This window comes from Scyliorhinus torazame, chromosome 10 (genome assembly GCF_047496885.1).
Source record: "Scyliorhinus torazame isolate Kashiwa2021f chromosome 10, sScyTor2.1, whole genome shotgun sequence".
In the NCBI taxonomy this organism is placed as follows: Eukaryota; Metazoa; Chordata; class Chondrichthyes; order Carcharhiniformes; family Scyliorhinidae; genus Scyliorhinus; species Scyliorhinus torazame.
Window position 1 is genome coordinate 161,988,418 of NC_092716.1, and position 24,611 is coordinate 162,013,028.

The window sequence follows — 24,611 nt, forward strand, 5'->3', positions numbered from 1 at the left end:
GTGGGCAGCATTGACCCAGAGAGTGTGGGCAGCATTGAACCAGAGAATGTGTGGGCAGCAATGACCCAGAGAAAGTGTGGACAGCATTGACCCAGAGAGTGTGGGCAGCATTGACCCAGAGTGAGTGTGGGCAGCATTTACCCAGAGAGAGAGTGTGGGCAGCATTGAGCCAGAAAGAGTGTGGGCAGCATCGACCCAGAGAGAGAATGTGGGCAGCATCGACCCAGAGAGAGAGTGTGGGCAGCATAGACCCTGAGAGAGAGTGGGCGGCATTGACCAGAGTGTGGGCAATATTGACCCAATGAGAGTGTGGGCGGCATTGACCAGAGTGTGGGCAGTATTGACCCAGAGAGAGAGTGTGGGCAGCATCAACCCAGAGAGAGAGTGTGGGCAGCATTGACCCAGAGAGAGAGTGTGACAACATTGACCCAGAGAGTGTGGGCAGCATTGACCCAGAGAGAGTGTGGGCGGCATTGAGGAGAGAGAGTGTGGGCAGTATTGACCCAGAGAGAGTGGGCAGCATTGACCCAGAGAGAGTGTGGGCGGCATTGAGGAGAGAGAGTGTGGGCAGTATTGACCCAGAGAGAGTGGGCAGCATTGACCCAGAGAGAGAGTGTGGGCAGCATCAACCCAGAGAGAGAGTGTGGGCAGCATTGACCCAGAGAGAGAGTGTGGGCAGCATCAACCCAGAGAGAGAGTGTGGGCAGCATTGACCCAGAGAGAGAGTGTGACAACATTGACCCAGAGAGTGTGGGCAGCATTGACCCAGAGAGAGTGTGGGCGGCATTGAGGAGAGAGAGTGTGGGCAGTATTGACCCAGAGAGTGTGGGCAGCATTGACCCAGAGAGAGTGTGGGCGGCATTGAGGAGAGAGAGTGTGGGCAGTATTGACCCAGAGAGAGTGGGCAGCATTGACCCAGAGAGAGTGGGCAGCATTGACCCAGAGAGAGTGGGCAGCATTGACCCAGAGAGAGCGTGGGCGGCATTGAGCAGAGATAGAGTGTGACAACATTGACCCAGAGAGTGTGGGCAGCATTGACCCAGAGAGAGGGTGGGCGGCATTGACGAGAGACAGTGTGGGCAGTATTGACCCAGAGAGAGAGTGTGGGCAGCATTGCCCCAGAGAGAGAGTGTGGGCAGCATTGGCCCAAAGAGAGAGACTGTGGGCAGCATTGACCCAGAGAGAGAGTGTGACAACATTGACCCAGAGAGTGTGGGCAGCATTTACCCAGAGAGAGTGGGCGGCATTGACCAGAGAGAGAGTGTGACAACATTGACCCAGAGAGTGTGGGCAGCATTGACCCAGAGAGCGAGTGGGCGGCATTGACCCAGAGAGAGTGTTGGCAGTACTATCCCAGAGAGAGAGTGTGGGCAGCATTGACCACGAGAGAGTGTGGGCAGCATTGACCCAGAGAGAAAGTGTGGACAATACTGACCCAGAGAGTGTGGGCAGCATTGACCCAAAGAGAGAGTGTGGGCATCATTGACCCAGAGAGAGTGTGGGCAGCATTGACCCCGAGAGAGTGTGGGCGGCATCGCCCCAGAGAGAAAGTGTGAGCAGCATTGACCCCGAGAAGAGTGTGGGCAGCATTGACCCCGAGAGAGAGTGTGGGCAGCATTGACCCAGAGAGAGAGTGTGGGCAGCATTGACCCCGAGAGAGTGTGGGCAGCATTGACCCAGAGAGAGTGTGGGCAGCATTGACCCAGAGAGCGAGTGTGGACGGCATCGCCCCAGAGAGAGAGTGTGGGCAGCATTGACCCAGAGAGAGAGTGGGCGGCATTGACGCAGAGAGAGTGTCGGCGGCATTGACCCAGGGAGAGTGTGGGCAGCATTGACCCAGAGAGAGTGTGGGCGGCATTGACCCAGAGATAGTGTGGGCGGCATTGACCCAGAGAGAGTGTGGGCGGCACTGACCCAGAGAGAGTGTGGGCAGCATTGACCCAAAGAGAGTGTGGGCAGCATTGACCCAAAGAGAGAGTGTGGGCAGCATTGACCCAGAGAGAGTGTGGGCAGCATTGACACAGAGAGAGTGTGTGCAGTATTGACGCAGAGAGAGTGTGGGCAGCATTGACCCAAAGAGAGAGTGGGCGGCATTGACCCAGAGAGAGTGTGGGCGGCATTGACGCAGAGATTGTGTGGGCAGTATGAACCCAGAGAGAGAGTGCGGGCTGTATTGACGCAGAGAGAGAGTGTGGGCAGCATTGACGCCGAGAGAGAGTGGGCGGCATCGACCCAGAGAGAGTGTGGGCAGCATTGAGCCCGAGAGAGAGTGGGCGGCATTGACCCAGAGAGAGTGTGGGCAGTATTAACCCAGAGAGAGAGTGTGGGCAGCATTGACCCCGAGAGAGAGTGTGGGCAGCATTAACCCCGAGAGAGAGTGGGCAGCATTGACCCAGAGAGAGAGTGGGCGGCATTGACCCAGAGAGATTGTGGGCAGTATTAACCCAGAGAGAGAGTGTGGGCAGCATTGACCCCGAGAGAGAGTGTGGGCAGCATTGACCCAGAGAGAGAGTGTGGACAACATTGACCCAGAGAGTGTGGGCAGCATTGACCCAGAGAGAGTGTGGGCAGCATTGACCCAGAGAGAGTGTGGGCGGCATTGACCCAGAGAGAGTGTGGGCGGCATTGACCCAGAGAGAGTGTGGGCGGCACTGACCCAGAGAGAGTGTGGGCAGCATTGACCCAAAGAGAGTGTGGGCAGCATTGACCCAGAGAGAGTGTGGGCAGCATTGACCCAGAGAGAGTGTGGGCAGCATTGACACAGAGAGAGTGTGGGCAGCATTGACACAGAGAGAGTGTGTGCAGTATTGACGCAGAGAGAGTGTGGGCAGCATTGACGCCGAGAGAGAGTGGGCGGCATTGACCCAGAGAGAGTGTGGGCAGCATTGAGCCCGAGAGAGAGTGGGCGGCATTGACCCAGAGAGAGTGTGGGCAGTATTAACCCAGAGAGAGAGTGTGGGCAGCATTGACCCCGAGAGAGAGTGTGGGCAGCATTAACCCCGAGAGAGAGTGGGCAGCATTGACCCAGAGAGAGAGTGGGCGGCATTGACCCTGAGAGATTGTGGGCAGTATTAACCCAGAGAGAGAGTGTGGGCAGCATTGACCCCGAGAGAGAGTGTGGGCAGCATTGACCCAGAGAGAGAGTGTGGACAACATTGACCCAGAGAGTGTGGGCAGCATTGACCCAGAGAGAGAGTGTGGGCAGCATTGACGCCGAGAGAGAGTGGGCGGCATTGACCCAGAGAGAGTGTGGGCAGCATTGAGCCCGAGAGAGAGTGGGCGGCATTGACCCAGAGAGAGTGTGGGCAGTATTAACCCAGAGAGAGAGTGTGGGCAGCATTGACCCAGAGAGACTGAGGGCAGTATTAACCCAGAGAGAGGGTGGGAGGCATTGACAGAGAGAGAGAGAGTGTGGGCAGCATTGACCCAGAGAGAGTGTAGGCAGCATTGACCTAGAGAGAGAGTGAAGGACGGCATCGACCCAGAGAGAAAGTGTGGGCAGCATTGACCCCGAGAGAGAGTGTGGGCAGCATTGACCCAGAGAGAGTGTGAGCAGCATTGACCCAGAGAGAGTGTGGGCAGCATTGACCCCGAGAGAGTGTGGGCAGCATTGACCCAGAGAGAGAGTGTGGGCAGCATTGACCCAGAGAGAGTGAGGGCAGTATTAACCCAGAGAGAGGGTGGGCAGCATTGACAGAGAGAGAGAGAGTGTGGGCAGCATTGACCCAGAGAGAGTGTAGGCAGCATTGACCTAGAGAGAGAGTGAAGGACGGCATTGACCCCGAGAGAGAGTGTGGGCGGCATTGACCCAGAGAAAGTGTGGGCAGCATTGAGCCCGAGAGAGAGTGGGCGGCATTGACCCAGAAAGAGTGTGGGCAGTATTAACCCAGAGAGAGAGTGTGGGCAGCATTGACCCCGAGAGAGAGTGTGGGCAGCATTAACCCCGAGAGAGAGTGGGCAGCATTGACCCAGAGAGAGAGTGGGCGGCATTGACCCAGAGAGATTGTGGGCAGTATTAACCCAGAGAGAGAGTGTGGGCAGCATTGACCCCGAGAGAGAGTGTGGGCAGCATTGACCCAGAGAGAGAGTGTGGACAACATTGACCCAGAGAGTGTGGGCAGCATTGACCCAGAGAGAGAGTGTGGGCAGCATTGACCCAGAGAGAGTGAGGGCAGTATTAACCCAGAGAGAGGGTGGGCAGCATTGACAGAGAGAGAGAGAGTGTGGGCAGCATTGACCCAGAGAGAGTGTAGGCAGCATTGACCTAGAGAGAGAGTGAAGGACGGCATCGACCCAGAGAGAGAGTGTGGGCAGCATTGACCCCGAGAGAGAGTGTGGGCAGCATTGACCCAGAGAGAGTGTGGGCAGCATTGACCCAGAGAGAGTGTGGGCAGCATTGACCCCGAGAGAGAGTGTGGGCAGCATTGATCCCGAGAGAGAGTGTGTGCCGCATTGACCCAGAGAGAGATTGTGGGCAGCATTGACCCCGAGAGAGTGTGGGCAGCATTGACCCAGAGAGAGTGTGGGCAGCATTGACCCAGAGAGAGTGTGGGCATCATTCACCCAGAAACAATGTGGGCAGCATTGACCCAGAGAGAGTGTGGGAAGCATTGACACAGAGAGAGAGTGTGGGCAGCATAGACTCAGAGAGAGAGTGTGGGCAGCATTGAACCAGAGAGAGTGTGGGCGGCATTGACCAAAGAGTTTGTGGGCAGCATTGACCCAGAGAGTGTGGGCAGCATTGAACCAGAGAATGTGTGGGCAGCAATGACCCAGAGAAAGTGTGGACAGCATTGACCCAGAGAGTGTGGGCAGCATTGACCCAGAGTGAGTGTGGGCAGCATTTACCCAGAGAGAGAGTGTGGGCAGCATTGAGCCAGAAAGAGAGTGGGCAGCATTGACCCAGAGAGAGAGTGGGCGGCATTGACCCAGAGAGATTGTGGGCAGTATTAACCCAGAGAGAGAGTGTGGGCAGCATTGACCCCGAGAGAGAGTGTGGGCAGCATTGACCCAGAGAGAGAGTGTGGACAACATTGACCCAGAGAGTGTGGGCAGCATTGACCCAGAGAGAGAGTGTGGGCAGCATTGACCCAGAGAGAGTGAGGGCAGTATTAACCCAGAGAGAGGGTGGGAGGCATTGACAGAGAGAGAGAGAGTGTGGGCAGCATTGACCCAGAGAGAGTGTAGGCAGCATTGACCTAGAGAGAGAGTGAAGGACGGCATCGACCCAGAGAGAAAGTGTGGGCAGCATTGACCCCGAGAGAGAGTGTGGGCAGCATTGACCCAGAGAGAGTGTGAGCAGCATTGACCCAGAGAGAGTGTGGGCAGCATTGACCCCGAGAGAGTGTGGGCAGCATTGACCCAGAGAGAGAGTGTGGGCAGCATTGACCCAGAGAGAGTGAGGGCAGTATTAACCCAGAGAGAGGGTGGGCAGCATTGACAGAGAGAGAGAGAGTGTGGGCAGCATTGACCCAGAGAGAGTGTAGGCAGCACTGACCTAGAGAGAGAGTGAAGGACGGCATTGACCCCGAGAGAGAGTGTGGGCGGCATTGACCCAGAGAGAGTGTGGGCAGCATTGAGCCCGAGAGAGAGTGGGCGGCATTGACCCAGAAAGAGTGTGGGCAGTATTAACCCAGAGAGAGAGTGTGGGCAGCATTGACCCCGAGAGAGAGTGTGGGCAGCATTAACCCCGAGAGAGAGTGGGCAGCATTGACCCAGAGAGAGAGTGGGCGGCATTGACCCAGAGAGATTGTGGGCAGTATTAACCCAGAGAGAGAGTGTGGGCAGCATTGACCCCGAGAGAGAGTGTGGGCAGCATTGACCCAGAGAGAGAGTGTGGACAACATTGACCCAGAGAGTGTGGGCAGCATTGACCCAGAGAGAGAGTGTGGGCAGCATTGACCCAGAGAGAGTGAGGGCAGTATTAACCCAGAGAGAGGGTGGGCAGCATTGACAGAGAGAGAGAGAGTGTGGGCAGCATTGACCCAGAGAGAGTGTAGGCAGCATTGACCTAGAGAGAGAGTGAAGGACGTCATCGACCCAGAGAGAGAGTGTGGGCAGCATTGACCCCGAGAGAGAGTGTGGGCAGCATTGACCCAGAGAGAGTGTGGGCAGCATTGACCCAGAGAGAGTGTGGGCAGCATTGACCCCGAGAGAGAGTGTGTGCCGCATTGACCCAGAGAGAGATTGTGGGCAGCATTGACCCCCAGAGAGTGTGGGCAGCATTGACCCAGAGAGAGTGTGGGCAGCATTGACCCAGAGAGAGTGTGGGCATCATTCACCCAGAAACAATGTGGGCAGCATTGACCCAGAGAGAGTGTGGGCAGCATTGACCCAGAGAGAGTGTGGGCAGCATTGACCCCGAGAGAGAGTGTGTGCCGCATTGACCCAGAGAGAGATTGTGGGCAGCATTGACCCCGAGAGAGTGTGGGCAGCATTGACCCAGAGAGAGTGTGGGCAGCATTGACCCAGAGAGAGTGTGGGCATCATTCACCCAGAAACAATGTGGGCAGCATTGACCCAGAGAGAGTGTGGGAAGCATTGACACAGAGAGAGAGTGTGGGCAGCATAGACTCAGAGAGAGAGTGTGGGCAGCATTGAACCAGAGAGAGTGTGGGCGGCATTGACCAGAGAGAGTGTGGGCAGCATTGACCCAGAGAGTGTGGGCAGCATTGAACCAGAGAATGTGTGGGCAGCAATGACCCAGAGAAAGTGTGGACAGCATTGACCCAGAGAGTGTGGGCAGCATTGACCCAGAGTGAGTGTGGGCAGCATTTACCCAGAGAGAGAGTGTGGGCAGTATTGACCCAGAGAGAGTGTGGGCAGCATCGACCCAGAGAGAGAATGTGGGCAGCATCGACCCAGAGAGAGAGTGTGGGCAGCATAGACCCTGAGAGAGAGTGGGCGGCATTGACCAGAGTGTGGGCAATATTGACCCAATGAGAGTGTGGGCGGCATTGACCAGAGTGTGGGCAGTATTGACCCAGAGAGAGAGTGTGGGCAGCATCAACCCAGAGAGAGAGTGTGGGCAGCATTGACCCAGAGAGAGAGTGAAGGACGGCATCGACCCAGAGAGAGAGTGTGGGCAGCATTGACCCCGAGAGAGAGTGTGGGCAGCATTGACCCAGAGAGAGTGTGGGCAGCATTGACCCAGAGAGAGTGTGGGCAGCATTGACCCCGAGAGAGAGTGTGGGCAGCATTGATCCCGAGAGAGAGTGTGTGCCGCATTGACCCAGAGAGAGATTGTGGGCAGCATTGACCCCGAGAGAGTGTGGGCAGCATTGACCCAGAGAGAGTGTCGGCATCATTGACCCAGAGAGAGTGTGGGCATCATTCACCCAGAAACAATGTGGGCAGCATTGACCCAGAGAGAGTGTGGGAAGCATTGACACAGAGAGAGAGTGTGGGCAGCATAGACTCAGAGAGAGAGTGTGGGCAGCATTGAACCAGAGAGAGTGTGGGCGGCATTGACCAGAGAGAGTGTGGGCAGCATTGACCCAGAGAGTGTGGGCAGCATTGAACCAGAGAATGTGTGGGCAGCAATGACCCAGAGAAAGTGTGGACAGCATTGACCCAGAGAGTGTGGGCAGCATTGACCCAGAGTGAGTGTGGGCAGCATTTACCCAGAGAGAGAGTGTGGGCAGCATTGAGCCAGAAAGAGTGTGGGCAGCATCGACCCAGAGAGAGAATGTGGGCAGCATCGACCCAGAGAGAGAGTGTGGGCAGCATAGACCCTGAGAGAGAGTGGGCGGCATTGACCAGAGTGTGGGCAATATTGACCCAATGAGAGTGTGGGCGGCATTGACCAGAGTGTGGGCAGTATTGACCCAGAGAGAGAGTGTGGGCAGCATCAACCCAGAGAGAGAGTGTGGGCAGCATTGACCCAGAGAGAGAGTGTGACAACATTGACCCAGAGAGTGTGGGCAGCATTGACCCAGAGAGAGTGTGGGCGGCATTGAGGAGAGAGAGTGTGGGCAGTATTGACCCAGAGAGAGTGGGCAGCATTGACCCAGAGAGAGTGGGCAGCATTGACCCAGAGAGAGTGGGCAGCATTGACCCAGAGAGAGCGTGGGCGGCATTGAGCAGAGATAGAGTGTGACAACATTGACCCAGAGAGTGTGGGCAGCATTGACCCAGAGAGAGTGTGGGCGGCATTGACGAGAGACAGTGTGGGCAGTATCGACCCAGAGAGAGAGTGTGGGCAGCATTGCCCCAGAGAGAGAGTGTGGGCAGCATTGGCCCAAAGAGAGAGACTGTGGGCAGCATTGACCCAGAGAGAGAGTGTGACAACATTGACCCAGAGAGTGTGGGCAGCATTGACCCAGAGAGAGTGGGCGGCATTGACCAGAGAGAGAGTGTGACAACATTGACCCAGAGAGTGTGGGCAGCATTGACCCAGAGAGCGAGTGGGCGGCATTGACCCAGAGAGAGTGTTGGCAGTACTATCCCAGAGAGAGAGTGTGGGCAGCATTGACCACGAGAGAGTGTGGGCAGCATTGACCCAGAGAGAAAGTGTGGACAATACTGACCCAGAGAGTGTGGGCAGCATTGACCCAAAGAGAGAGTGTGGGCATCATTGACCCAGAGAGAGTGTGGGCAGCATTGACCCAGAGAGAGTGTGGGTAGCATTGACCCAGAGAGAGTGTGGGCAGCATTGACCCAGAGAGAGAGTGAAGGACGGCATCGACCCAGAGAGAGAGTGTGGGCAGCATTGACCCCGAGAGAGAGTGAAGGACGGCATCGACCCAGAGAGAGAGTGTGGGCAGCATTGACCCCGAGAGAGAGTGTGGGCAGCATTGACCCAGAGAGAGTGTGGGCAGCATTGACCCAGAGAGAGTGTGGCCAGCATTGACCCCGAGAGAGAGTGTGGGCAGCATTGATCCCGAGAGAGAGTGTGTGCCGCATTGACCCAGAGAGAGATTGTGGGCAGCATTGACCCCGAGAGAGTGTGGGCAGCATTGACCCAGAGAGAGTGTGGGCATCATTGACCCAGAGAGAGTGTGGGCATCATTCACCCAGAAACTATGTGGGCAGCATTGACCCAGAGAGAGTGTGGGAAGCATTGACACAGAGAGAGAGTGTGGGCAGCATAGACTCAGAGAGAGAGTGTGGGCAGCATTGAACCAGAGAGAGTGTGGGCGGCATTGACCAGAGAGAGTGTGGGCAGCATTGACCCAGAGAGTGTGGGCAGCATTGAACCAGAGAATGTGTGGGCAGCAATGACCCAGAGAAAGTGTGGACAGCATTGACCCAGAGAGTGTGGGCAGCATTGACCCAGAGTGAGTGTGGGCAGCATTTACCCAGAGAGAGAGTGTGGGCAGCATTGAGCCAGAAAGAGTGTGGGCAGCATCGACCCAGAGAGAGAATGTGGGCAGCATCGACCCAGAGAGAGAGTGTGGGCAGCATAGACCCTGAGAGAGAGTGGGCGGCATTGACCAGAGTGTGGGCAATATTGACCCAATGAGAGTGTGGGCGGCATTGACCAGAGTGTGGGCAGTATTGACCCAGAGAGAGAGTGTGGGCAGCATCAACCCAGAGAGAGAGTGTGGGCAGCATTGACCCAGAGAGAGAGTGTGACAACATTGACCCAGAGAGTGTGGGCAGCATTGACCCAGAGAGAGTGTGGGCGGCATTGAGGAGAGAGAGTGTGGGCAGTATTGACCCAGAGAGAGTGGGCAGCATTGACCCAGAGAGAGTGGGCAGCATTGACCCAGAGAGAGTGGGCAGCATTGACCCAGAGAGAGCGTGGGCGGCATTGAGCAGAGATAGAGTGTGACAACATTGACCCAGAGAGTGTGGGCAGCATTGACCCAGAGAGAGTGTGGGCGGCATTGACGAGAGACAGTGTGGGCAGTATCGACCCAGAGAGAGAGTGTGGGCAGCATTGCCCCAGAGAGAGAGTGTGGGCAGCATTGGCCCAAAGAGAGAGACTGTGGGCAGCATTGACCCAGAGAGAGAGTGTGACAACATTGACCCAGAGAGTGTGGGCAGCATTGACCCAGAGAGAGTGGGCGGCATTGACCAGAGAGAGAGTGTGACAACATTGACCCAGAGAGTGTGGGCAGCATTGACCCAGAGAGCGAGTGGGCGGCATTGACCCAGAGAGAGTGTTGGCAGTACTATCCCAGAGAGAGAGTGTGGGCAGCATTGACCACGAGAGAGTGTGGGCAGCATTGACCCAGAGAGAAAGTGTGGACAATACTGACCCAGAGAGTGTGGGCAGCATTGACCCAAAGAGAGAGTGTGGGCATCATTGACCCAGAGAGAGTGTGGGCAGCATTGACCCAGAGAGAGTGTGGGTAGCATTGACCCAGAGAGAGTGTGGGCAGCATTGACCCAGAGAGAGAGTGAAGGACGGCATCGACCCAGAGAGAGAGTGTGGGCAGCATTGACCCCGAGAGAGAGTGAAGGACGGCATCGACCCAGAGAGAGAGTGTGGGCAGCATTGACCCCGAGAGAGAGTGTGGGCAGCATTGACCCAGAGAGAGTGTGGGCAGCATTGACCCAGAGAGAGTGTGGCCAGCATTGACCCCGAGAAAGAGTGTGGGCAGCATTGATCCCGAGAGAGAGTGTGTGCCGCATTGACCCAGAGAGAGATTGTGGGCAGCATTGACCCCGAGAGAGTGTGGGCAGCATTGACCCAGAGAGAGTGTGGGCATCATTGACCCAGAGAGAGTGTGGGCATCATTCACCCAGAAACTATGTGGGCAGCATTGACCCAGAGAGAGTGTGGGAAGCATTGACACAGAGAGAGAGTGTGGGCAGCATAGACTCAGAGAGAGAGTGTGGGCAGCATTGAACCAGAGAGAGTGTGGGCGGCATTGACCAGAGAGAGTGTGGGCAGCATTGACCCAGAGAGTGTGGGCAGCATTGAACCAGAGAATGTGTGGGCAGCAATGACCCAGAGAAAGTGTGGACAGCATTGACCCAGAGAGTGTGGGCAGCATTGACCCAGAGTGAGTGTGGGCAGCATTTACCCAGAGAGAGAGTGTGGGCAGCATTGAGCCAGAAAGAGTGTGGGCAGCATCGACCCAGAGAGAGAATGTGGGCAGCATCGACCCAGAGAGAGAGTGTGGGCAGCATAGACCCTGAGAGAGAGTGGGCGGCATTGACCAGAGTGTGGGCAATATTGACCCAATGAGAGTGTGGGCGGCATTGACCAGAGTGTGGGCAGTATTGACCCAGAGAGAGAGTGTGGGCAGCATCAACCCAGAGAGAGAGTGTGGGCAGCATTGACCCAGAGAGAGAGTGTGACAACATTGACCCAGAGAGTGTGGGCAGCATTGACCCAGAGAGAGTGTGGGCGGCATTGAGGAGAGAGAGTGTGGGCAGTATTGACCCAGAGAGAGTGGGCAGCATTGACCCAGAGAGAGTGTGGGCGGCATTGAGGAGAGAGAGTGTGGGCAGTATTGACCCAGAGAGAGTGGGCAGCATTGACCCAGAGAGAGAGTGTGGGCAGCATCAACCCAGAGAGAGAGTGTGGGCAGCATTGACCCAGAGAGAGAGTGTGGGCAGCATCAACCCAGAGAGAGAGTGTGGGCAGCATTGACCCAGAGAGAGAGTGTGACAACATTGACCCAGAGAGTGTGGGCAGCATTGACCCAGAGAGAGTGTGGGCGGCATTGAGGAGAGAGAGTGTGGGCAGTATTGACCCAGAGAGTGTGGGCAGCATTGACCCAGAGAGAGTGTGGGCGGCATTGAGGAGAGAGAGTGTGGGCAGTATTGACCCAGAGAGAGTGGGCAGCATTGACCCAGAGAGAGTGGGCAGCATTGACCCAGAGAGAGTGGGCAGCATTGACCCAGAGAGAGCGTGGGCGGCATTGAGCAGAGATAGAGTGTGACAACATTGACCCAGAGAGTGTGGGCAGCATTGACCCAGAGAGAGGGTGGGCGGCATTGACGAGAGACAGTGTGGGCAGTATTGACCCAGAGAGAGAGTGTGGGCAGCATTGCCCCAGAGAGAGAGTGTGGGCAGCATTGGCCCAAAGAGAGAGACTGTGGGCAGCATTGACCCAGAGAGAGAGTGTGACAACATTGACCCAGAGAGTGTGGGCAGCATTTACCCAGAGAGAGTGGGCGGCATTGACCAGAGAGAGAGTGTGACAACATTGACCCAGAGAGTGTGGGCAGCATTGACCCAGAGAGCGAGTGGGCGGCATTGACCCAGAGAGAGTGTTGGCAGTACTATCCCAGAGAGAGAGTGTGGGCAGCATTGACCACGAGAGAGTGTGGGCAGCATTGACCCAGAGAGAAAGTGTGGACAATACTGACCCAGAGAGTGTGGGCAGCATTGACCCAAAGAGAGAGTGTGGGCATCATTGACCCAGAGAGAGTGTGGGCAGCATTGACCCAGAGAGAGTGTGGGTAGCATTGACCCAGAGAGAGTGTGGGCAGCATTCACCAAGAAAAAATGTGGGCAGCATTGACCCAGAGAGAAAGTGTGGGCAGCATTGACCAGTGAGAGAGTGTGGGCAGCATTGACCCAGAGAGAGTGTGGGAAGCATTGACACAGAGAGAGAGTGTGGGCAGCATTGACCAGAGAGAGAGTGTGGGTAACAGTGACCCAGAGAGAGAGTGTGGGCAGCATTGACCCAGAGAGAAAGGGTGGGCAGCATTGACCCAGAGAGAGAGTGTGGGCAGCATAGACCCAGAGAGAGAGTGTGGGCAGCATTGAACCAGAGAGAGTGTGGGCGGCATTGACCAGAGAGAGTGTGGGCAGCATTGACCCAGAGAGTGTGGGCAGCATTGAACCAGAGAAAGTGTGGGCAGCATTGACCCAGAGAAAGTGTGGACAGCATTGACCCAGAGAGTGTGGGCAGCATTGACCCAGAGTGAGTGTGGGCAGCATTGACCCAGAGAGAGTGTGGGCAGCATTGAGCCAGAAAGAGTGTGGGCAGCATCGAACCAGAGAGAGAGTGTGGGCAGCATCGACCCAGAGAGAGAGTGTGGGCAGCATAGACCCAGAGCGAGAGTGTGGGCAGAATTGAACCAGAGAGCGTGTGGGCGGCATTGACCAGAGTGTGGGCAGTATTGACCCAGAGAGAGAGTGTGGGCAGCATCGACCCAGAGAGAGAGTGTGGGCAGCATTGACCCAGAGAGAGTGTGGGCGGCATTGAGGAGAGAGAGTGTGGGCAGTATTGACCCAAGAGAGAGTGTGGGCAGCATTGAGCCAGAAAGAGTGTGGGCAGCATCGACCCAGAGAGAGAGTGTGGGCAGCATCGACCCAGAGAGAGAGTGTGGGCAGCATAGACCCAGAGAGAGAGTGTGGGCAGCATTGAACCAGAGAGAGTGTGGGCGGCATTGACCAGAGTGTGGGCAATATTGACCCAGAGAGAGAGTGTGGGCAGCATCGACCCAGAGAGAGAGTGTGGGCAGCATTGACCCAGAGAGAGAGTGTGACAACATTGACCCAGAGAGTGTGGGCAGCATTGACCCAGAGAGAGTGTGGGCGGCATTGAGGAGAGAGAGTGTGGGCAGTATTGACCCAGAGAGAGTGGGCAGCATTGACCCAGAGAGAGTGTGGGCGGCATTGAGCAGAGATAGAGTGTGACAACATTGACCCAGAGAGTGTGGGCAGCATTGGCCCAAAGAGAGAGACTGTGGGCAGCATTGACCCAGAGAGAGAGTGTGACAACATTGACCCAGAGAGTGTGGGCAGCATTGACCCAGAGAGAGTGGGCGACATTCACCAGAGAGAGAGTGTGACAACATTGACCCAGAGAGTGTGGGCAGCATTGACCCAGATAGCGAGTGTGCGGCATTGACCCAGAGAGAGTGTGGGCAGTATTATCCCAGAGAGAGAGTGTGGGCAGCATTGACCACGAGAGAGAGTGTGGGCAGCATTGACCCAGAGAGAAAGTGTGGACAATACTGACCCAGAGAGTGTGGGCAGCATTGACCCAGATGGAGAGTGTGGGCCGCATTGACCCAGAGAGAGAGTGTGGGCATCATTGGCCCAAAGAGAGAGACTGTGGGCAGCATTGACCCAGAGAGTGTGGGCAGCATTGACCCAGGGAGAATGTGTGGGCAGCATTGACCCAGAGAGAGTGTGGGCAGCATTGATCCAGAGAGAGAGTGTGGGCAGCATTGACCCAGAGAGAGTGTGGGCAGCATTGACCCAGAGAGAGTGTGTGCAGCATTGACCCAGAGAGAGTGTGGGCAGCATTGACCCAGAGAGAGTGTGGGCAGCATTGACCCAGAGAAAATGTGGGCAGCATTGACCCAGAAAGTGTGGGCAGGATTTACCCAGAGAGAGTGTGGGCAGCATTCACCCAGAGAGAGAATGTGGGCAGCATTGACCCAGAGAGTGTGGACAACATTGACCCAGAGAGTGTGGGCAGCATTGACCCAGAGAGGGAGAGCATGGGCAGTATTGACCCAGAGAGAGCGAGCTTGGGCAGTATTGACTCAGAGAGAGAGTGTGGGCGGCATTGACCCAGAGAGAGTGTGGGCAGTAGTGACCCAGAGAGAGAGTGTGGGCAGCATTGACCCAGAGAGAGTGTGGGCAGCATTGACCCAGAGAGAGTGTGGGCAGCATTGACCCAGAAAAAATGTGGGCAGCATTGACCCAGAAAGTGTGGGCAGCATTTACCCAGAGAGAGTGTGGGCAGCATTCACCCAGAGAGAGAATGTGGGCAGCATTGACCCAGAGAGTTTGGACAACATTGACCCAGAGAGTGTGGGCAGCATTGACCCAGAGAGGGAGAGCATGGGCAGTATTGACCCAGAGAGAGAGAGCGTGGGCAGTATTGACCCAGAGAGAGAGTGTGGGCGGCATTGACCCAGAGAGAGTGTGGGCAGCATTGACCCAGAGAGAGAGTGTCGACTGCATTGGCAGGGATAGAGTGGGCAGCTTCGTTCCAGAGATTGTGGGCAGCATTGACCGAGAGAGTTTGGACAACATTGACCCAGAGAGCATGGGCAGTATTGACCCAGAGAGAGAGAGCGTGGGCAGTATTGACCCAGAGAGAGAGAGCGTGGGCAGTATTGACCCAGAGAGAGAGTGTGGGCAACATTGACCCAGAGAGAGAGTGTGGGCAGCATTGACCCAGAGAGAGAGTGTGGGCAGCATTGACCCAGAGAGAGTGTGGGCAGCATCGTCCCAAAGAGTGTGGGCGGAAGTGACCCAGAGAGAGACTGTGGATAACATTGACCCAGAGAGAGAGTGTGGGCAGCATTGACCCAGAGAGAAAGTGTGTGCAGCATTGTCCCAGAGAGTGTGGGTGGTATTGACACAGCGAGAGACTGTGGATAACATTGACCCAGAGAGAGAGTGTGGGCATCATCGCCCCATTGAGAGTGTGGGCAGCATCACCCCAGAGAGCGAGTGCTGGCAGCATCGCCCCAGGGAGAGAGTGTGGGCAGTATTGACCCAGAGAGAGTGTGGGTAGCATCGCCCCAGAGAGAGAGTGTGGGCAGCATCGCCCCAGAGTGATGAGTGTGGGCGGCATCGCCCCAGAGAGAGAGTGTGGGCTGCATCGCCCCAGAGAGAGATTGTGGGCAACATTTCCCCAGAGAGAGATTGTGGGCAAAATTGCCCCAGAGAGAGAGTGTGGGCAGCATTGACCCAGAGAGTGTGGGCAGCATTGACCCAGAGAGAGAGTGTGGGCAGTATCACCCCAGCGAGAGAGTGTGGGCAGCATTGCCCCGGAGTGAGTGTGTGGGCAGCATCACCCCAGAGAGAGTGTGGGCAGCATCACCCCAGACAGAGTGTGGGCAGCATCACCCCAGAGAGAGTGTGGGCAGCATCGCCCCAGAGAGAGAGTAGTGGGCAGCATCACCCCAGAGAGAGAGAGTGCGGGCAGCATCGCCCCAGAGAGAGAGAGTTTGGCAGCATTGCCCCAGAGAGAGAGAGTGTGGGCAGCATCACCCCAGAGAGAGAGTGTGGACAACATCGCCCCAGAAAGAGAGTGCGGGCAGTATCGCCCCAGATGGAGAGTGTGGGCAGCATCGCCCCAGAGGGAGAGTGTGGGCAGCATCGCCCCAGAGAGAGAGTGTGGACAACATCGCCCCAGAAAGAGAGTGCGGGCAGCATCGCCCCAGATGGAGAGTGTGGGCAGCATCGCCCCAGAGGGAGAGTGTGGGCAGCATCGCCCCAGAGAGAGAGTGTGGGCAGCATCGCCCCAGAGCAGGAGACGTTTTCGGGCCCAGTCTGATTTAAAAGAATTGCAATTGCACGGAGAGTATAAATTGCATTCATTGGCTGTGATTGAGAAAAGGTAAGACCAATTCCTTTTGAATATATTGTGAAAGACCCTTTTATTCTAATCTCCTAGGGTTCTTCAGAGTGGCCTTGAGGTAGAACGATTGCGCCTCAGGAACTTCTACCATTATTTTCACTCCAAACGAGGGATGTGGGATTCGCAGGCCAAGAAAACAACAAAAGGACCGAACGAGGGTTGAAACTTTCTCTATGCACTTTAAAAAATAAAAATAAAACCAGCAGACGCATGCTCCATAGGCAATCTAGCTGATTACCAAGCCATGTGGAGGATGATCCCTTTTGAAGAAATGTTTCTTATATTCTAACCACAATGGAATTTCTCTAAATCCATGTTTTTCGCTCCTCGGCATTTTAAGAAATCTTGTGATTTAGTTATTGGTTAGTGTACAACTACAAAAGAACTTGACAGAAGCCAGGAAGAATAGAGGCAAGGACCCTGAGTCTGCATATTGGAGTTTTTTCCAATTGAGGCATTCAGGAAATACCGTAAACATCTTGGTGTCCCTCTTCCATAGAGCTTCCAGCCATCTTCTTAGAGCTCCATGACAAATTCAATTGCTACTGTTTTTTTCTGATTGGTTTCAACCATCACATCGTTTTGTAAGTTATGTGATATTAATCTTTCTGCCCAGAATTTTATTTTGGTGAATAATGTATTGATTTAAGATTTTACGGAGCTGGAGATCTCGGAGTATATGGTGTCCCTCTCCAGCCCAAAAACCAACACTGGCCTTTGAGCGTACGCTCACCAAATAAAATCAACACATGTGCACACAAACACACCACACACACACCACATACTAACCAAAAGCCCACACAATAACAGACAGCACACACTACACACCACACACACACCCCACATACACACAGCACAACGCACACATGCAACACATCACACCCACAATGCACCACACACATACAACACACCACATGCATGCACATGTTTCTACTTCCAGGACCAAACTTTCTGCAAATGTTCACTCTTGGAACAGTGACCCAATCTGCCCCCCGGCTTTCTTGGGCTGGTTCAGATGAATTGTCCATTGATTTATGCCGACGCTATATTTTAAAGACAGTGCACAAATTCAGTAAAGCTGGCCACTTCCAGTCTGACATAATGAAGCCTTATTTTGAGGGAAGGCTTGGTCTGGAGAGAGATCACCATTTTGGTTATTACAAAACAGCAGCCTAGAAACAATTTTCAGCCCCCAGCAAGGACACCGATAAATGTCACTGAATGTATGTGATGGTAATCACACCCATTGAGATGTCATCTATTGTGACATGCAAAGAGAGGCTGAACTAAAATGAAGACTGATGCCAAGGACTTTTTGACAAAAGCTGCATCAGTTCTGCTTGGTGGCTTTGAAGACAGCATCGCCGCTACTTCCGTGAAGCATCACCTCACTTGACAATGATCAAACTGACAGAATGCAACTTTGTCTTATATTTCTTTCTTACCTTGAAAGTTAACCGCTGAGTGTGCGTCGGGGATGGGAGTGGGGGGGGGGGGGGGGGGGGGGGGGTTGCGTTTGATTTCTGAGGGGAAGTTGAGTTTTTCAGAACTAATTTATGGAATTGAATTTTAATTCTTAATATTTCTAATGGAACCATTGAGTCTAAATGTTACACTAGCTGTCCTGAGAATTGGTGGAACCTTTTAGGATGTTCTTAGAATGATGTGCTTATAAAATGCAAATTCAGTTTTAACCCACAATGCTAGCTAGTAATGTTGCTGTTTGGTATCATCATCAGGAGGCTTTAATGTTTACAAAAAAATACTCCAGGAGGCAGCATTTGCTTTTTAATTAAATATTCTCAATGAAGAATCTTTTAAAACATATTATTTATTCAGGTGACAGCCTTCCGATTGAATTGGTAAAATATTTGAGACCCTGCCTGCTGTCATTGGTGAATAATCAGTGATAAACTGCAACTGGGTTGCATAACGATGTTAAGTCTAAGAAAACAAAAGTATTTTCCTTTCAGTCTTTATGTTTTAAAATGGCTGACAGGTAGTCTCAGAAATATTATTGGGCTTCCCCATTCACTTGGTTGACGAGCACCAACCAGGTCATGATGCTCCTAGGTGCTGATTATAGTCGAGTGTTGGTAGGACACGAAATTGGCTTTGATTGGGTGATCTATGTATGTGGAACTAGTTTTGAATAAAATTGAAAAGCAAACATTCCTTTTACAAACTCACTGTTTATGTCTTCGTTCCGATTCAGCACATCTATTGGTGGCCATTCCCACCCCCCACACCCCTTGGGGCCAAGAGGGCTTTGAGATGGCGCATCTGCAAATGCACAGCCAAGACAACCAGCTTTGTCAGACTCGGCATTCTGATGCCTGGTTATGCAGGTCCTCAGTATGCTAAGTTATGTTGAGAATTGCCCACCCAGTCTAGCCATCTGATGCAAGCTGGCGAGGTAGACCTGTTACAGGGAGCTGGGATTCCACTTGGCTCTAGTTTTTAAAAATATATATATTTTATTACATTTTTCAAACAAAATTTTTCCGTTTTTACAAATCAACATAAAAATAATACAATAACTAGTAAATAACATTATTTAAATAATATAGTGAACTAACAAAATAACAAAAAATAGTGCTCCCCCCCCCCCCCCCCCCCCCCCCGGGTTGCTGCTGCTGTCACTCTATCTTCCCTTAACGTTCCGCGAGATAGTCAAGGAACGGTTGCCACCGCCTGGAGAACCCCTGAGCCGATCCTCTCAGCGCAAATTTCATTCGTTCCAGTTTTATGAACCCTGCCATGTCGTTTATCCAAGCCTCCACGCCAGGGGGTTTCGCTTCCTTCCACATGAGTAAAATCCTATGCCGGGCTACTAAGGACGCAAAGGCCAGAATATCGGCCTCTTTCGCCTCCTGCACTCCCGGCTCTTCCGCTACCCCAAATATCGCTAACCCCCAGCCTGGCTTGACCCGGACCTTCACCACCATTGAAATCACCCTTGCCACACACCCCCAGTACTCATCCAATGCCGGACATGACCAGAACATGTGTGTGTGGTTCGGCGGGCTTCCCGAGCACCTCCCACACCTGTCCTCCATTCCGAAGAACCTGCTCAGTCTTGCTCCCGTCATATGTGCTCTGTGTAGAACCTTAAATTGAATCAGGCTAAGCCTGGCACACGAAGACGAGGAATTTACCCTGCTTAGGGTTTCAGACCATAGCCCCTCCTCAATCTCCTCCCCCAGCTCTTCTTCCCATTTTCCCTTCAGCTCCTCTATCATCGCCTCCCCCTCTTCTTTCATCTCCTGATATATTTCGGACACTTTGCCCTCCCCGACCCATACCCCGGAAATCACTCTATCTTGGATCCCCTGTGTCGGCAGCAGCGGAAATTCCCTCACCTGTTGCCTCATAAACGCCCTCACTTGCATATATCTGAAGATATTCCCTGGGGGCAACTCATATTTTTCCTCCAGCGCTCCCAGACTTGCAAACGTCCCATCTATAAACAGGTCCCTCAGTTTCCTAATTCCTACTCGTTGCCAACACTGGAACCCCCCGTCCATCCTTCCTGGGACAAACCTGTGGCTATTCCTAATCGGGGACCACACCGAGGCACCCGTCACCCCCCTGTGTCGCCTCCACTGCCCCCAGATCCTCAAGGTTGCCACCACCACTGGGTTTGTGGTATACCTTTTCGGAGAGAACAGCAGCGGCGCCGTCACCAGCGCCTTTAGGCTCGTTCCTTTACAGGATGCCATCTCCAACCTCTTCCACGCCGCCCCCTCTCCCTCCCTCATCCACCTACAAACCATCGCCACATTGGCGGCCCAGTAGTAGTCGTTCAGGCTCGGCAGCGCCAGTCTACCTCTATCCCTACTGCACTGCAGGAACCCCCTCTTTACCCTCGGGGTCTTCCCTGCCCACACAAAGCTCAGAATGCTCCTGTCTATTTTTTTGAAAAAGGCCTTTGTGATCAGAATGGGGAGACACTGAAACACGAAAAGAAACCTCGGGAGGACCATCATTTTTACCGCCTGCACTCTGCCCGCCAATGAGAGTGGCAGCATATCCCACCTCTTGAAGTCCTCCTCCATCTGCTCCACCAGTCGCGTCAGATTAAGTCTGTGTAGAGTTCCCCAGTTCCTGGCTACCTGGATCCCCAGATATCGGAAGCTCCTTTCCACTCTCCTTAACGGCAGAGCATCTATTCCTCTTCCCTGGTCCCCGAGGTGTATTACAAAAAGCTCGCTCTTCCCCATATTTAGCCTGTATCCCGAGAAATCTCCAAACTCCCTCAGTATCTGCATAACCTCTGGCATCCCCTCTACAGGGTCCGCAACGTATAGCAGTAAGTCATCAGCGTAGAGCGACACTCGATGCTCCTCTCGCCCTCTAACCACCCCCTCCACTTCTTAGAGTCCCTCAACGCTATGGCCAGTGGTTCAATTGCCAACGCGAACAGTAACGGGGACAGGGGACACCCCTGTCTTGTTCCCCTGTGTAGCCGAAAATACCCCGATCCTTGCCGGTTTGTGACTACACTTGCCACTGGGGCCCCATATAGGAGTCTGACCCATCTAACAAACCCCTCCCCGAACCCAAACCTCCTCAGCACCTCCCACAAATAGTCCCACTCTACCCTATCGAATGCCTTCTCCGCATCCATCGCCGCCACTATCTCTGCCTCCCCCGGTGGGGGCGTCATCATCACCCCCAGCAGCCGTCGAACGTTAACATTCAGTTACAAACCCTGTCTGGTCTTCATGCACCACCCCCGGGATGCAATCCTCTATCCTTGTCGCCAGCACTTTTGACAGCAGTTTGGCGTCCACATTTAGGAGTGAGATAGGCCTGTATGACCCGCATTGCAGCGGATCTTTATCCCGCTTCAGAATTAATGATATCGTTGCCTCCGACATTGTCGGGGGTAGTATCCCCCCTTCCCTGGCCTCGTTAAAGGTTCTCGCCAGCAGCGGGGCCAACAGGTCCACATATTTCCTCTGGAATTCCACCGGAAACCCGTCTGGTCCTGGGGCCGTCCCTGCCTGCATGTTCCCCAGTCCCTTAGTCACCTCTTCCACCTCGATTGGCGCCCCAAGACCTGCCCCCTCCTGCTCCTCCACCCTCGGGAACCTTAGTTGGTCCAGAAAATGTAGCATTCCCTCTTTTCCCCCCGGGGGTTGGGACTTATATAGCCTCTCATAAAAGGTCTTGAACACCTCATTTACCTTCCCTGCTCTCTGCTCCATAGTTCCCGTTTCGTCCCTAACTCCCCCAATCTCTCTCGCCGCTATCCTCTTACGAAGTTGGTGGGCCAGCAGCCGGCTCACCTTTTCCCCATACTCATATCGCATCCCCTGTGCCTTCCTCCACTGTGCCTCTGCCTTTCCTGTGGTCAGCAGGTCAAACTCCGTCTGAAGTCTTCGCCTTTCTCTATATAGTCCTTCGTCTGGGGCCTCCGCATATCTTTTATCCACCCTCAAAATCTCCCCCACTAATCTCTCCCTTTCTTTGCCCTCTTGTTTCTCCTTGTGGGCTCTAATGGAGATCAGCTCTCCTCTAACCACCGCCTTCAGCGCTTCCCATACTACCCCCACCTGAACCTCACCATTGTCATTGACCTCCAGGTATCTCTCAATACACCCCCGCACCCTTCCACAGACCCCCTCATCCGCCAGTAGTCCCACATCCAGTCGCCAGAGTGGGCGCTGCTCCCTCTCCTCTCCTAGTTCCAGATCCACCCAATGCGGGGCGTGGTCTGAAACGGCTATGGCCGAATACTCCGTTCCTGCCACCTTCGAGATCAGTGCCCTACTCATAACAAAGAAGTCTATTCGGGAATATACCTTGTGGACATGGGAGAAAAAGGAAAACTCTTTAGCCAAGTCCTGGCAAACCTCCATGGATCCACTCCCCCCATTTGTTCCATAAATAAATCCCCTAAGCACCTTGGCCGCTGCCGGCCTTCTCCCGGTCCTGGATCTAGACCGGTCTAGCCCTGGATCCAGCACAGTGTTGAAGTCCCCCCCCCATTACCAGGCTTCCCACCTCCAGGTCCGGGATACGTCCCAGCATCCGCTTCATGAATCCCGCGTCATCCCATTTCGGGGCATATACATTCACCAGCACAACCGCCTCTCCCTGCAATCTACCACTCACCATCACATATCTGCCCCCGTTATCCACCACTATATTCTTAACCTCGACCGATACCAGTTTCCCCACCTGTATCGCCACCTCCCTGTTTTTCGCGTCCAACCCTGAGTGGAATACCTGTCCCACCCATCCTTTTCTTAACCTAACCTGATCCGCCACCTTCAGGTGCGTCTCCTGGAGCAGGACTACGTCCGCCATCAGTCTCTTTGAGTGTGTGGACACCCGGGCCCTCTTAATCGGCCCATTTAGGCCTCTCACATTCCACGTGATCAGCCGGATTGGGGGGCCACTCGCCCCCCTTCCCCCCCACCGACTAGCCATCCCCTTTTCTGGGCCATCCCCCCGTCCAGGTCCCGCGCACCCATCTGTCCCCCAGGCGGCGCCTTCCCGTCCCGACCACCTCTTCTCTTGCCAGCTCCCCCTTGCACTCAGCAGCAGCAACCCAGTTAGTCCCCCCCCCCCCCCCCCCCGCCCGCTAGACCCCCCTCTAGCATGGTTACTCCCCCCATAATGCTTCCGAAAGTCAGCTAACTCTAGCTTACCCCGGCTTCCCCCGTTCTCTCTTTGACCTCCCTGTGTGTGGGGCTCTCTTCCTTCCTGCGCCTATCTTCCCGCCATCATCTCCATAGCGCGGGAAAAAAAAACATGCTTTCCTATCGGCCCCGCCCCCTGTGGTGCAGCTCCCTCATTCCCCCTCCCCCTCTCTGTCCCTTTTTCCCACCGGCGGCCACATTTCTTCGTGTCCCCCCATCAGGGGGAGAGAAATTCCCCATCCAACATTGCTGTATAATAAACCTCCCTTTTCCCCACTTTACATTCCTGTACCACCACCTCGTTGCTTCCCCCCCCAACATCAAACTCTCAGATCTAGTCCAGTTTCTCTTCTTGAATGAAGGTCCATGCCTCATCTGCCGTTTCGAAGTAGTAGTGCTTGCCCTGATGCGTGACCCACAATCGCGCCGGCTGCAGCATCCCAAATTTTATTTTCTTCCTGTGAAGCACCGCCTTGGCCCAATTAAAACTCGCCCTCCTTCTCGCCACCTCCGCACTCCAGTCCTGATATACTCGTATCACCGCATTCTCCCACTTGCTACTCCGTACCTTCTTGGCCCAGCTCAGGACCGCCTCTCTGTCCATGAAGCGGTGGAATCTCACCACTATCGCCCTTGGTATTTCACCCGCCTTTGGCCTTCTCACAAGGACCCGGTACGCTCCTTCCACCTCCAGGGGGCCCGTTGGGGCCTCAGCTCCCATTAGCGTATGGAGCATCGTGCTGACATAAGCCCCAACATCAGCTCCCTCTGCTCCTTCGGGGAGACCTAAAATCCATAGGTTCTTCCTCCTCGAGCTGTTCTCCATGGCTTCCAGCCTTTCCATGCACCTCTTATGTAGTGCCTCATGCGTCTCCGTTTTTACCACCAGGCACTGTATCTCACCCTCATTCTCGGCTGCCTTTGCCTTCACTCCACGGAGCTCTATCGCCTGGACCTTTTGTGTTTCCTTCAGTCCCTCGATTGCCAATAACATCGGCGCCAGCACCTCTTTCTTTAGTTCCTCCACACATCGTCGGAGGAATTCCTGCTGGTCCGGGCCCCATGCCGCCTGGGCTCCATCCGCCGCCATCTTGCTTCTCCCTTCTCTTCTCTGCTGCTGCTCCAAAGGATCCTTCGCAATCTGGCCACTACCACTGGTCCTTTCCATACACACGGGGGGGGGGGGGGGGATCTTCCTTCGTCACCCCATACTGGGCTTGGTCTAAAAAAAATTCCGTTGGGGCTCCCGAAAAGAGCCCCAAAGTCCGTTAGAACGGGAGCTGCCGAAACGTGCGGCATAGCAGTGCATCGCCGCAACCGGAAGTCCACTTGGCTCTAGTTAACCCTGAAAACTGAATCCCTTACAGATAGGGTGGTCCTGTCTGGTCAAGCAGCTCTGTACTAGTCAACTGCTCTTTAGATGGTCAAATATCAGTGATGCCCTTGCATGTAGTTGTGAGTCCCAGGTTTGGCTCTGCCAACTTATGCCCAGGCTGTCCGGACTGAGCTAGTGGTATGTATCTGGTCTCCATACAAAACAGGTTGGTTTTAACCCTATTCACCTGCCAGAAACCAGACAGGTGATATTCTCTTGGAACTCAATTCTCACAAGCCTCCTGCTGGTCTGTAAATTGGGACTTGCTATATCAGTGAGAAACCCAATGGCACTTTAACTGGGCTCCGAACAGGAAAGCTGCCATGACCAGGCGAAACAGGTCAA

The 24,611-nt window shown here is 54.4% G+C and overlaps 1 protein-coding gene across 2 annotated transcripts in view; it reads left to right on the forward strand.

Annotated features, from left to right (window-relative positions):
- The window catches only part of LOC140431000 (N-acetyl-beta-glucosaminyl-glycoprotein 4-beta-N-acetylgalactosaminyltransferase 1-like), a 1,349,192-nt gene extending 1,331,478 nt beyond the window's left edge, over nt 1-17,714 (forward strand). For both annotated transcript variants that reach the window (XM_072518891.1, XM_072518892.1), the window contains one exon: nt 16,275-17,714. In XM_072518891.1, the coding sequence (XP_072374992.1) occupies nt 16,275-16,401 (127 nt within the window). In that variant the 3' untranslated portion in view covers nt 16,402-17,714. The remainder of the gene's footprint in view (nt 1-16,274) is intronic.
- The last annotated feature ends 6,897 nt before the right edge of the window (nt 17,715-24,611 follow it).